We start from the raw sequence: 14,534 nt of genomic DNA, 5'->3' as shown, positions 1-14,534 counted from the left end.
TCTTGGGCTTGTCTTACCCCTCCCTGGGCCTCAGTTTCCCTAGCTGTAGAATGGCAGGAACTGGGGGGTTGGACTCAATGCACCCCAAGGACCTCTCTCATCTTAATGCCCCTGCGCCTAAGCCCAAGAGGGCCAAACAGAAGTGAAGAGGCATCCCTGGCCCTGGCTTCTGGGGCAGGAAAACAATGCTGGACCAGGCTCCCAGGCTCTCACTGACTCCTTCTAACACGGCCTACTTGGGGTGTCCAAGGCATTCTTGGCCCCAGCCGCAATCACTCAGTCAACAAACATTTACTAAGCAGTTACTGTGTGCCAGGCCCAGTGCTGCGTGCTGGGGATACAGCAGCGAATGCACAGTTACAGCCCCTGTCTCTTGCAAAAATGTCCAATCCCTGGTCTATGGGTCCCAGAGGGAAGGAGAAAGAAATACATGGTTCTTGAGTGCATAATATGTGCCAGATTCTCAGCTATCAGTGTTCCTGAAGTTTCCAGACCATGAAAACAGACAGCTCCAAAGGCTGTGCGAAGGAGAAGGGCTCTTAGCCTGAGGCTAGCAGGGAGCATGGGAGGCTTTTGAACAGAGTGGGACTACTTTCAAGAAGCTCTGATTGGAGCCATGAGTGGAGATGGCTTGATGAGAGAGAAAGACCAAAGCGGCTACTGCTGCTCCTGGATCCATAGGGGGAGGCTGGAAAGCCTTTAAGACCCAATAGTGATGGCACTCCACGCACCACCAGGGCTGACAAGGATTTGAGGGCAGGGGATCCCACCCTGGCCCCATCTAAGTCTGGCAGACCCAGCTGAGTAGGGATTTGAGGCCTAAGGAAGCTACAGGCAGGAGAAGTAGACACCTTCCAAACCGTGACATGTGGATTAACTTGAACCCATTACTGGCGTATGCATAGACCTGGCTGCGAGCTGCCTGAATTCATCCCATGTATGGGTTTCTTGTAGCTCAGCCCAAGGCACAGGGCCTGGGCCCAATGCCTCCCACTAACCCACTGCTAACCCAGTCCCCAGCTGAGGCTGAATATCTGCTCAATCGTCTTGAGTAGGAGGTTGTGTTGGGCACCTCACCTTGGGCACCTTTTGCCCAAACACCCTGTCCCGCGTGCCCCACTATCACCAGGGAAGGACACTAGGCAGCTGCTTTCACCCCCTTCTGGATGGAGAAACTGAAGGAGAGACTCAGTCACCAGGTGTAGAAGAGAGGGTTGGATGGAGATGGGGCACAAGAACCAGGCATCCTTGAAGTCTAGCAGGAAGGGAGCACTAGCTCTCTGCATAGCTTTGTCCTAGTCAGGTGGAGCCTGGTGAAAGGAGAAGAGAGTCAAGTCTTCTGATGTTCCCAGGCACTGGGGAGTTTGGCTCAGAAGGTTACAAGGACAAGGGCACAGGCAGAAAAGATCTAACCTGTGCACGATATAAAAGCAGCAATTGTTAATGCAGGCTGTTTGCCCAACCTTACGTATGTTCAGTGGTGGAAATCCAAAGGGAGATGTGTAAGAGGAAGGACACTGGCTTTGCAGTCAGATGGGCCAGAGTTCAAGCCCTGGCTCCTTCACTTATTGGCACTGGAACTTCATACAAGTAATTTATTTAACTTCTCAGAGCCTCAATTTTTCTTACCTGTAAAACGGGAATAATAATCTCATAGAGTTCTTGCATAATCAGATGAGTTCATGCATACAAAAGGGTTCAGCACAGTGCCTATGCCCAAAAGTGAGGGAAACTGGCACAAATTACCAGCCCAGATATTCAGAGGAGGACCAGATCAAACTGTTGCATATCAATATCAGTCCATCCTATTCTTATGCCTCCTAAAAATATTTTTCCTGGCCCCAAACTACCCCTGGCATTACATGGCACCTTGGAAACACTACAATACATGGTGAGTATTTCACTTTTAGTGTTGATATTATTGTTGTTATTGTTATTGATATTGTTGTAGACAATAACAGTGTAGGAAAATAACAGTGAGCAGAGCCTTGGAAAGGGTGGCTGGAAATCTCAGGCCAACCCTGGCTCTGTCCTTGCCTTACTGGGTGAGGTTTGGCCCATCCCTGCTCACCTTGAGGCCAACAGCCTCCTCATGCCTTGCTGGACTCCAATTACCCATGGGGAGCTAAGGGGGTGCCGACAGGTGGGGCAGGGGTCTCCACTGCCCAGGAAATGCTTGTGGGTGAACCGGAATGGATTTGGGGGTCTTAGTCATCTCATTTGTGACATGAGAGCAATAGCCTTCTCTGGACAAGTGCCCCAGATCCAGGATCTGGGATCCCTGAAGTTCAGATAAAGCCAAACCAGGAAGTCCCACCCTGTGGTAGCCTCATGGTTCCTCACTGGTGTTAACAACCTATCCATCTGGAATTTTAGCCCCATTCTGGGTACCTGCCTACCCAGAGATGCTGCTAGAATCATAGTTCAAAATTCTAACTGGATTCCACTAATTGAGACAGAGGAGATTTTAAATCTCTGCACTTTATTTGTCAACAGTCACTTTTTCCAGGCCAGGCCTAGAAACCTCTGGTAGGTTTTGGTCATTAATACTATGTTGATCTCATGTAGTCCAGAGGGAAGAAACAGGGGCCCTTTAGGGCCAGCAGTCAGCTTCCAGGGAGGACAGAATAAGGGAGCATATGCCCAGGGCAGCAGGGAGATCCAGCCAAAAGGGTGGGCTATGGAGGGGAGCCCACAGCTTCCCACCCAAGGGGGCTCCAAAGAAGGAAGGTTCTGCCTTACCTGGCTGTGTGCCCTTGGGCCAGTTGCCTCACTCTGGGGCCTCAGTTTCCTGGTCTGTGAAATGGGAAGTGCCTCACTGGAGTTCAGGCCCCAGTAACTCTCTCCCAGAAAACTCTAGCAGCCTCCCAGGCCTTCCAGGCCTCTGGCCTCCCAGCTTTGAGTCTCATCCCCTCCAGACCCCACTCCACACTTTGGACAGAGTGCTCTTTCTCAGCCCAGAGAATCTGGGCTCCACAGCCTGGCATTCAAGGCTGACTTGGCCCTTCTGAAATCTCAGCTTCCTCTCTCCTTTTCCTTCCCCACCTTCTCTGTGCCAGCCTTGTTCTACCCTCTCAGTTGCATCAAACAGCAAGCAGCCTCCCTGATCTCAACTCGTCTCTCACGGTGTGGGTCATTTCCTCTCCTTGGCCTCAGCCTCAGTTCCCCTCCCCATGCCCTGTCCTCTACACACACTAGGGCCCTTCCTACCTTAGGGCCTTTGCATATGCTGTTTCCTCTGCCTGGAATGCCTTCCCCTTCTCCATTGGGCAACTCCTGCTCATTGTACAGGTCCCAGCTTACTGTCACCTCCTCTATGAAATCTTCCCAGGTCTGACTCATCTCCCTGTCCCCAGCACCTCCCAACCCAGAACTTGGCACAAAGCAGGAAGGCATGCCCACTTGGCCCCTTTTGTCTTTCCTTGCCCACCTCCAACTGACTTTTGTGTTGTCCCTTTGCAGCCTTCATAATGGCAGGTGAGCAGGTGTTCCAGGACTGTGCAGAGATCCAGCGCTCTGGGGCCAGTGCCAGTGGTGTCTACACCATCCAGGTGTCCAATGCAACGAAGCCCAGGAAGGTTAGGGGGCTCCCTGGGAGCTGTGGCTGTTAGAGGGTGCTGAGCCAAGGGCTTCCCAGACACCCCCCACCCCATCAGGATCAGGCTTTGTCCAGTATCTGAAATACCAGAGGTGTAGGGGTGGCTTTGACTTCTGAAACCCCCAGCAGTCAGGGGTCAGATTGTGGGGATAAGCAGAAGTTCCCAAAGTTGGAAGTGCATCCTTCACCAACATCACTTCAGAGGTGCTTTCACTGGAATAGCAGGAAATAGTTCTGTGTTGGTTAAGATGATGATAGCTGATATTACAAAAAAAACCCAAAATTCCAGGGCCTTAGCCCAAAGACATTTCTTTCTAGTTTACATATAGTCCAGTTGAAGGCAGGACTTGAGGTTCTGCTCCATGTGGGAAGTTAGAAACCAGGGCTAGTGGAGTTGCCACCATTTTCAATGAGTGGCTGTCAAGGTTGTCCTAAAATTTAAGGTCATCAGATGAGGAGGGTGACAGAGAAGAGCACGGATGCCAGGAGGGAGGGTCTGAGAGCCAGGCCTAGAAGGGAATAAACTAGCAGATTCCCACTTCATAATTCCCTTTTTTTTTTTTTTTTTTTTTGAGACAGGGTCTTGCTCTGGTGCCCAGGCTGGTGTGCAATGGCATGATCACAGCTCACTGCAGCCTGGGCTCCAGTGATCCTCCTGCCTCAGCCTCACAAGTAGCTGGGACCACAGGCACAAGCCACCATGCCCTGGCTAATACTTTTAAACATTTTGTAGGGACAAAGTCTCCCTGTGATTCCTAGGCTGGTCTGAAACTCCTGAGCTCAAGCGATCCTCCCTCCTCGGCTCCCAAATTGCTAGGATTACAGGTGTGAGCCACCATTGCTCTATTTCCTTTCACCCCCTCTTAATATACCAAGAAGAATGCCTCTGTTTGTCTCCAGGTTGTCTTTTACACTTCTCACACACCTGCTAAACTCTCCTTTCAACAAAAAGAGGTCAAGCTTCCATTTACCTAGTATTGCCAGGCACTGTTCTAAACACTTTACATGACTCATCTCATTTAATTTTCACAACCCCTGTTTGCAGATGAGAGACTGAGGCACAAAGAGGTTAAGGTATGAACCTCCATTTTACAAATGAGGAGAGGAAGGCTCTGAGAGATCATTACTTACCCACCACTTTAGAAAAATGATGACAATGGATGGGGAATTTAAGCCTGAATCTTTCTGATGCCCAGGACTCCCAGGCTCACCTGTTGCTCTGTGAGGGTCTGTCTGCCTAGCCACATTTGGGCCAGCACAGACCTGGCCTCTGGCTGCCTCCAAGGGCTCCCAGCTGTGCCTTGCCCACCCTCTCCAGGTGTTCTGTGACCTGCAGAGCAGTGGAGGCAGGTGGACCGTCATCCAGCGCCGTGAGAATGGCACCGTGAATTTCCAGCGGAACTGGAAGGATTACAAACAGGTAACTTTGCTGCCTTGGGGAGGGGCCGTTCTGCTCTGACACCTGGGGCAGGGGCTGGGCTGTTGGAAGGGGACTGCTTTGCCCTCATTCCTCCCCCAGAAAAAATCAACTCATCTAAAGCTGACAGTGCACATCTGCTTTATGGGACCTCATGACCTGAATTTGAATGTTCTTTCTGAAAGTTCTGACATATGTTCTAAGAAAAAAAGTTTACCTTTATTTTTGTTTTAATTTAAAAAAAATACATATACATTGCTAATTTTTTAAAGAATACAAAGGAGGGGACAGAATAAAAATCCCCCCAGTCAACCCTGACTGCATTGCTTTAATGAAGTTTCTTGTCTTTTCATACATCTTTGATCATATCTGCAGGAGAGATTCATTAACGGGGAATTGCAGGCCCAAAGATCACATGTATTTTATCAGATAAGAAGCCCAACTGTTTTCCAATTTTTTACTTAGGTTTTGAATAAAGGACTTTTTGTCAAGCTGACTTAAAATACTTAAAAGCTCTTAAAGTTTTCAAGGCCAAAGAAATAGAAAAAGATACCCTCAAGGTGATACAGCAGTTCTATTATTTGCGTCTGCTTGCTGTTCATTTAAGGAATACTTAAAAATAAATACCAAATTAAGTTATGAGTGTTTTGAACTAATTGGGTTTTAAACAGCTATTAAAATGGCAAGGAGGAATAGGGTGTCCAGGTGCAGAAATACACAAAAGAGCACTCAATATTAACCATCAGGCTAACCCGCATTGCATCGTGACTAAATTGGGGAGCGGGCCTTGGGTGTGCCCCTGTCCTTGGTGCTGAATTCTTGTTCTGTCCAAGGGCATTGGGACATGACATTCCCCACACTCTCAGTTTTACATTTCTGTGTTGCTGAAATCTTGCAGTGGCTGCACTGTCACTGAACAAAGTTTGCTCTACTATTTATGTAGCTGATTGAAATATTTTATTCAATTTTTGTTGAGGTTTAACATACATGTGGCTAAGCACACAAATAAAGTGTAAGGCTTAGTGAACCTTTAGATATGTATTCAACCACGTGACCACCATTCAGTGCTAGATGTACAACACTCCCAGCACCCCAGAAGCCCACTTTGTGCCCCCTCCCAGTCAATACTCCACCAAAGGTAGTCACCAAATATTCGTTTTTCCTGTTCTTGAACTTCAGAGGAATGTGATTTCAATAATTTTAACAGGCTTTTACACTTACAAAAGTCTTAGTCTTTTCCCTCTAGCAGGTGGAGGGCTCCCACTCCCAGTCCTGCCTACACTGTACTTATGAACTCGATCATTAAGCACAGTGGTTTTGTATAAGTAGCCCTGGAGCCTGGCCCAGCCCAGCTCCTCAGCCAGGGACATGGCCTCCTCCTCAGCATGAGTCTCACCCCACACTCCCCTCCCTATAGGGCTTCGGAGACCCAGCTGGGGAGCACTGGCTGGGCAATGAAGTGGTGCACCAGCTCACCAGAAGGGCAGCCTACTCTCTGCGTGTGGAGCTGCAAGACTGGGAAGGCCATGAGGCCTATGCCCAGTACGAACATTTCCACCTGGGCGGTGAGAACCAGCTATACAGGTGGGTTCTGGGCCCAGGCTGGTGTGGGGGCTGGGGTCTTCAGGCTAGTGTCTACAGAGTCTGCTCCAAGGATCAGTCTCTGGGCGTCTCCTGTTCCTACCATCTGTCCCCCATTTGGGTGCACGTCATGGGATCTGGAGGCGGCTAGTTAGCACTCAGCATGTCCTAGCCACTGGGTGGAGTGGAAAGAATGTCATTGGCACTGCCATCCGAGGAGCAAGAAGGGGTCTTCCAAGCTCAGTCACCCCAAGTCAGCCTTTTTACAGAGACCCAGAAGCAAAAGGAGGTGACTTGCCCAGCCTGTCCTGTGCCCTGGGGCTGGGTGGAAGGGTCCCTGGGCCGGAAGTTGAAATTCCTGTGCTCATTGTGGCCTTGCTCCAGCTTGCTTTGGGAACTTGGACAAGTTAGTCTGGCTTCTCTGAGCTTCTGCTTCTTCAATAGCAGGATGAGCTTAAACATGACGATCTTGTAAGATCATCAAGGTTTCTCACCCCTTCCTCAGCCTGGTTCTTGGTATATTTGAGAAAAGGAACTAGCATTTATTGAGCACCTACTATGTTCCAGGCACCATTATTCCACTTAATCTTCCCCACAACACTTTGAGGTAGGCATTACTGTACCTGCTTTAGTAATATGGAAACTGAGACACCAAGTTTAAGTATCCTGCCCAAAGTTACAAGTTAAATGAGCTGGGATTTGAACTCAGATCTCCCTGCTGCCAAAACTCATGATGTCTCCACAACATGATATTGCCTCTCAGAGAAATTTAAGGATCTTTTAGATAAGCCTGGGTCCTGGCTATCTCTGAACCAGGACTCACACTCACAGGGCTGCAAAAAACCTCACACGTCATCTGGTTCTTCATAGATTCCCTCCATAGTTGCAATCATCATCCAGCCGTGCTGGAATACCTCTACTGATGGGAAGGTCGCTTCCTCCCAAGGAATCTCTGAATGACTCTCTGTCCTCCTGAACTTTATGCCTGATTCCACTTCTGGGAACTTCTCAGTGATATGCCCCCACTGTTTCCTCCAGCTGAGTCCCATTTAAGCCACTGGCCACTAAAGCAAAGGCTTTTTTGAGGCAGGGTCTCACTCTGTTGCCCAGGCTGGAGTGCAGTGGCATGATCACAGCTCACTGCAGCTTTGACCTCCCAGACCTCCCAGGCTCCAGTGACCAGTGACCTCCCCACCTCAGCCTCCCAAGTAACTGGAATTACAGGCATGCACCACCATGCCCAGCTAATTTTTGTATTTTTTATAGAAACAGGGTTTCTCTATGTTGCCCAGGCTGATCTCGAACTCCTGGGCTCAAGCACAGCCTGCCTCAGCCTCCCAAAGTGCGGGGATTAGAGGCATGAGCCACCCTGCCTCCAGCTTCAGCAAGACCTTCTTAATTGCTCCCAAATTGGCTCCCTACTTCGGCTGCCAGTGCAGCCTCCCCCAACCCTGCCATACAAACACCCTGCATTCTCTCCAACCAGGCCCAGCCGTCTGCCAAGGGCCAAATAATAACAAGCACTGAATGTTGAGCACTCATCCCGTGGCACTGCTCTCCACACTTCACACACTGACATCACCAAATCACAATAACAAACGAGGGCGGCACTGCTAATTTCACTTTCATTACCACTGGAACAGATGAAGAAACTGAGGCTCGGTGGGGTGAGCCAATCTTCCAAGGCCATGCAGCCCTCAAGTGGCAGAGCTAGAATTTGAATCCAGGCTTTCTGCCCCCAGATCTCATGGTCTTCATCACCAGGCAGGCTTGGACAGGCCCACCAAGGCCACAGAGCCTGGCAAAGAAATAGAAACCCTCACCTGGCTGGCCGCAGGTGTCGAAGCTGCAGAGCTGGGGTGCCCTGGAGCCCAGATCCATGGGGACTGGTGTAGTCAGGAAAGGTTCTTTGGAAGAGGTGGGTGAATGTGAGGAGGTGTGATGGGGCTGGGGTTGCCGGATCATCATCAGCTGGGGAGCAAAATGCACGTAGACTCCCAAGTCAGGCCACACTAGGCTGGCATGTGGCTCTGACCCTCATTCATTCTTAGACTTCAGCAGGTTTCTTTAGCTCTTGAGATTTCTGTTTTCGCTTGTGTAAAATGGGAATAGGGTGTTGTGAGGATCAGAGGAGAATGAGTTAACCTATGCAAAGCACTTTGAACGATGCCTGACACATAGTAGATGCAAAAAAAGAAAAAAAAAGAAAAACAAGTGTTGCCGGGCACGGTGGCTCATATCTGTAACCCCAGTGGTTTGGGAGGCAGAGGCAGGCAGATTGCTTGAGCTCAGGTGTTCAAGACCAGCCTGGGCAACATAGTGAGACCGTATCTTTACAAAAAATACAAACATTAGCTGGGCATGGTGGCACGTGCCTATAGTCCCATTTACTCGGGAGGCTGAGGTGGGAGGATTGCTTGAGCCCAAGAGGTCAAGGTTACAATGAGCTGTGATTGTGCCACTGCACTCCAGCCTGGCAACAGAGCAAGATGCTGTCTCTAAAGAAAAAATATATATATATTAGCCATTATTACCATTATTGTGACCATTATCACTTCTCTCCAAGACTCAGGTTCAGTGAGATAGGGGAGGCCTGGCATACAGTAAGTGCTTTGTCCCTGGGAGGCAGCAGGCAGGAAAGGCAATCCAGGAAGGGAAACAGCCCAAGCACTCCACCCAGGCTGGGGCTGTCCCTCCAAGAACACCTGGAGGGGAAGCCCAGCCTGGGACAAAGCCACTGGGGATGTTCTTCCTCGACACAGCCCCAACCTGACTCTGGGCCCTTCTGCCACCACCACCTCTGGGTGGCCTCCAGGCTTTCTGTGGTTGGGTACAGCGGCTCAGCAGGGCGCCAGAGCAGCCTGGTCCTGCAGAACACCAGCTTTAGCACCCTTGACTCAGACAACGACCACTGTCTCTGCAAGTGTGCCCAGGTGATGTCTGGAGGTAGGTGCAGGGTGGGGTGAAGCTCCGCCCACCCACGGGCTCACCCAGATTGACATTCCCATTCCCTCCCCAGGTTCTTGTGTGCCCAGGTGCTGTCAGGAGGGTGGGTGCAGGTCTGGGCCTTGCCCACCCATAAGCTCACCAGGCTGTGCCCCTTTGGTGCCTTCCCCCACTGGGTCCTTGAGGTCCCCTTCAGGTCTCACCTCCTCTTAAAGCTGGCACCACCAGTTTTCCTCAGAGACAAGGCTAAAGTAACCCTGAGTGCGGGGCCCTGGGGGGAGGCACCCTGCCCTATCAGTCCCAACCCCAGGCAAGCCGAACCAGGATCAGGAGACCAGAGGGAGGCAGAGGGGCAGCTCCCCACCAGCTCTGGCTCAGGCAGTGTTCCTTGGTAGGCACAGAGGTCAGAGAACAGGAAGTGGGGTGAATGGGAGACAGAGACAAAGTAGGAAGAACAGAGACAGGGAGAGAGACCTTCTGAGACACAGAGGGCAGATGGAGAAAGAGAGAGACACCAAGGCTGTCAGAGTCATTGAGCAGCAGATGGAGAGCTATACCGGGGCAGAGAAGTACAGAGGGAGATGGGGGAGAAAGACTCAGCCCAAGGAGAGGCCAGGAGATGAACACAGCATGTGAAAGATTGGGGGCCCAAAGGAAGGGAGGGCCAGAGACACGAAAGGCAGAGAGGGACAAAGATCATCAGAGAAAGATGAACACAATGGGACACACAGAGACAGACCCAAGCACAGAGACCATCAGAGAGAAAGAGATGAACCCAGAGAGTGAGAGACTCAGAGAGAGTGACAGAGACCACTAGAAAGCAGTGGGGAGAGCGATTGGGGGAGGTTGGGGAGCTGGAAAGACAGAGGGTCAGTGAGGGAGGAAGACAGGGACACCAAGGGCTCAGGGAGAAGGCCGGGAGGAGCAAAGGGGCTCCAGGAGTGGCCAAAGCCCCTTGCTGCCCTCTAGAGGCCCCGGCTGAGCAGAGGGTCTGTTGTCCACTCCACCCCCACTCCCACCCAGCCCCATTCCCAGCCAGCTGGCTTCCCAGAGGAGGCAACTGCCCCGATTAGTCTTTGTTCTCTTTGGGACACAGGGGCTGCCTTCTTGCCACTGGCTGGGCTCCCGCCTCCACCAAGCGCCTTTCCTCCCTCTTCCACCAGGGTGGTGGTTTGACGCCTGTGGCCTGTCAAACCTCAACGGCATCTACTACCATGCTCCCGACAACAAGCACAAGATGGACGGCATCCGCTGGCACTACTTCAAGGGCCCCAGCTACTCGCTGCGTGCCTCTCGCATGATGATACGGCCTTTGGACATCTAACGAGCAGCTGTGCCAGAGGCTGGACCACACAGAAGCTCGGACTTGGCACTCCTGGACAACCTGGACCCAGATGCAAGACACTATGCCACCGCCTTCCCTGACACCCTGGGCTTCCTGAGCCAGCCCTCCTTGCCCCAGAAGTCCAGAAGGGTCATCTGCCCCCCTACTCCCCTCCGTCTGTGACATGGAGGGTGTTCGGGGCCCATCCCTCTGATGTAGTCCTCGCCCCTCCTCTCTCCCTCCCCCTTCAGGGGCTCCCTGCCTGAGGGTCACAGTACCTTGGATGGGCTGAGAATAGACCAAACTTGTCTCCCATGACCAATGGTGGGGTTGCAGGCAGGTGGGAAGGTATTTGCACATCGGAAGCTGCCCAGATGGCCCAGGTTCTATCCCTTGGGTTGGTGAGAAGGCCATCTCCCATTCCAAGCTCCTGTTCCAAGTTTTCTGAGTCTTGAGATGTCCTTGAACTTTCTTTTCAAGTCTGAAGGGGCTGCATCCACCCCTTAATGGGTGGGTTAATCATTATTTCCCCTTCACACTGCCCCACTTCTAGGCTCCAATTACCCTAGATCTCAGGGTCTTTAGACTTCACCACTTCTAGGCTCCAGTGTTTGGAGCTCAGGGTCTTTAGGAGACCCAAAAGGACATGCTCCTTCACCTCCAGCGTATCCTAGAGGATGTGTTACAGGGAATAACTATAGCTTGTCTCTAAAAGTACCAATGAGCAATGAGAAAGGGAAACAGCAGGTTAAGCAAAGTGAACAGGCACACTTCACTGCAGGACTGATCAGAGCCTCTAATATGGCTAAGTGCCTTGTGACTACCCATGAAGGGGCTAGAGTGGGCAGCTTTCTCCAAATTTACTTATTTGAAAATGGGCTCGGTTTGTCCCAGAGCATCTCACAGGACTGTAGATGGTCTTGGACAAAGCTAGTGCTCCCCTGGCATAAGGAGGAGCCCCACGGCCCCATCCCCACCCCAGCTATACTCACCCCTTTTGGCTACAAGGGCCACAGTGACAGCCTCAAACAACCTCTAAAAACAACTGGAAATAACCTTTCAGTTAAAACAGATATCATCCCTGAAGAAGGGTCTAGAACTAAGTCCCTGTCTGTGTTATAGGCTCATGTCCTCCAAGGCTCCTTGAAGTCCCAGGAAGCTGATCTCTACCTGGGTGGCTTCCCTCAGGACTCCCTGTAACCTCAACTCCCCCAGGCTCAATTACAGGGACTGTTGGGCAGGACATCTGTCTCCAAGTCCAGATCCTCTCTGCCTCCAAGCCAAAACCCCTAGCTTCCCTCCCTTCCCCATCCAGCAGTGATGGGGCCTCTGTGGTGGTAGGCGGGGAGCTGCAGGGGAGGAGATCAGGCCTCTGACTGAGTTTGGGAGACCAGGGCCCTCATAGCTTCTTTCAGAGGATGGAGTCAGAAAGGATCCACAGCCACTCTGTCATCTGCCCCCATCACTGTATCATGCTCTCTGCCCTGTTGTCATCAGCCAACACCCAGCCATAGCCAGGAGCCCACCTGCCCTACCTCTCTCCTCAGAAGGTTTTCTCCTGGATGAGACTGAGCCAATGGGAATGGGACACCTTCATCCCCCTGGCTCTGCCCCAGCCTTCAGTCCCACTCTCAGCTGATCCCTGAGTAAACCCAGCACAGACTTTGATCTCATTCCTGGGAAACAGCACTTTTCCCCTTCAAGACCCAAAGGACATGGTTGCTAATGGTTGCATTTCAGGCATGATGGGAAATCTTTAGGGGCAGATTGCTGCCCAGAGAGCTCAAATTGCCTTAGGCAGTATTTGCCCAGCAGACCTTTATTTAGCCTCTACTGTGTGCAGTGTGGTGTGGTGGGCGGGGCTTTGGAGTCGGACAAACCTGCTCCAGCTCTGACACTTTGGTCCAGTGGCTCAGCCTCTCAAGGCACCAGTTATCTTCTCAATCATCAAAGCCTCAGTTGTCCCATCTGTAAAATGGAGATGATAATATTCCTTCCTGGCTGGGCTGCGGCAAGGAGGAAATGAGACCATGTATGTCATCTTCTTAATAGAGCCTGGCATGAAGCAGGTGCCTAATAAATGTTTGTCCTCAAAGAGGTGAATGGGGTGAGGAAGGCATTCCCCAGCACATGCCGCCCCTTCTCCTGCAGTCAGGTGAGGAAAAGGCATTTTATTTTTGTATCTACATCATTTATTTTTCTATTGTAGTTTCTAGGCTGACTTCAAGCTAGAGATGAGACAGGGCAAAGCTGTGAGGCCCAGGGACAGAACTCCTCTGGGTGGGATGAAGGCCCAAGTCCCTCTCTGTACTCCCATTTTATAAGGGGGCAGGAAGCTGATTTGAGTCACCCTCAGACATCTGTTCTTTATGTCATTTTATTTTATTTTTTTGAGACAGAGTCTCACTCTCTCACCCAGGCTGGAGTGCAGTGGCATGATCTCGGATCACTGCAATCTCTGCCTCCCAGTTCAAGTGATTCTCCTATCTCAGCCTCCTGAGTAACTGGGATTACAGATGCCTACCACCACACCTGGCAAACTTTTGCATTTTTAGTAGAAACGGGTTTTCACCATGTTGGCCAGGCTGGTCTCAAACTCCTGGCCTCATGTGATCCACCTGCCTCAGCCTCCCAAAGTGCTGGGATTACAGGCGTGAGCCACCATACCCAGCCTCAGACACCTGTTCTTAAATATTCATCCTTCTTTCTTATCTTCCTTCCTCTTCCATGCCAGGACTCAGATATAAGGGATAGAAATTCTATCTCTAAGGAATAAATTGACTCACGTAACTGGGAAGTCTAAGGGTAAAGGCAAGTGAGGTTAGATCCAGAGGCTCAAATGATGTCAGCTCCACCTCTCAGCCCCTCCATCTGCCCCGCTGACTTCATTCTCAGCCAGGATCTTTCCTCACAAGAAGGCTCTGGCAGCCCCAGGCTCGTGTCCTCCCAGCTCAGCATCCCTGACCCGGGGAGCTCCCCTGTCTCCATGATTCCAGTAAAGGAATGATTCTGCAGCCAGGATTGGTCTTGTGTCCATCCCTGTGCTTATCACTCTTACTCTGCTTGACCAGACCTCGGTCACATGATCATGCCTGGCACCAGCAGTGGAGCCAGTGCACCCAAGTCATGATTTCAGGAAGTAGAGATGCTAGGCGGGCAGGAGCAGGTGTTCACCTTCCCTCTTTCCCCGTCCCTGGCTCCCGTCTCTCTTCTCTCCACCTCTGTGCCCTCTCTCAGCCTCCCTCTCCCCAGGTCCTGACCCCAGGATCCAGTTCATCCCAGATTGCCTCTGACTATCAAGGACACAGCTGTGTCCTGCCCAGGAATATTAGACCCTGTTCTCAGTCCTGGCTCTGCCATTGGATCAGAGCCCCTGGCCCTCTCTGAACCTCAGTTTCCCATGGACAGAGCACCTAGCAACCTCCGAAAGCCCTTCTGACAGTGAGGCTGACTCACAATGGCTGCAGACAAGACCAGCCTGAGGATCCTGGGCAGCACAAAGCACTGTAGAGGGCACGGCTGGTGTGGTCTCAAGCCTAGCCTGGGTCTCCTGGGGGCCACAGCTCATAGGGACCAGCCTCTAGGATACCTGCATCTGCAGGTTCCTATGCAAAACCCTTGTCACTTCTCCCTGCACCAGGTTAGTTTTCTTCCCATTTCAGTGATGA

General features: G+C 51.3%; 1 protein-coding gene across 1 annotated transcript in view; it reads left to right on the top strand.

Moving 5' to 3' along the window:
• The window catches only part of ANGPT4 (angiopoietin 4), a 45,390-nt gene extending 31,510 nt beyond the window's left edge, over positions 1 to 13,880 (top strand). The window contains exons 5-9 of the mRNA XM_030825997.1: positions 3,463 to 3,578; positions 4,917 to 5,018; positions 6,433 to 6,599; positions 9,412 to 9,542; positions 10,706 to 13,880. Coding sequence (XP_030681857.1) covers positions 3,463 to 3,578; positions 4,917 to 5,018; positions 6,433 to 6,599; positions 9,412 to 9,542; positions 10,706 to 10,866 — 677 coding nt within the window. The 3' untranslated portion in view covers positions 10,867 to 13,880. The remainder of the gene's footprint in view (positions 1 to 3,462; positions 3,579 to 4,916; positions 5,019 to 6,432; positions 6,600 to 9,411; positions 9,543 to 10,705) is intronic.
• Positions 13,881 to 14,534: the final 654 nt, after the last annotated feature.

This window comes from Nomascus leucogenys, chromosome 13, assembly GCF_006542625.1.
Source record: "Nomascus leucogenys isolate Asia chromosome 13, Asia_NLE_v1, whole genome shotgun sequence".
Lineage (NCBI taxonomy): Eukaryota > Metazoa > Chordata > Mammalia > Primates > Hylobatidae > Nomascus > Nomascus leucogenys.
This window is presented reverse-complemented; position numbering and strand designations above follow the sequence as displayed.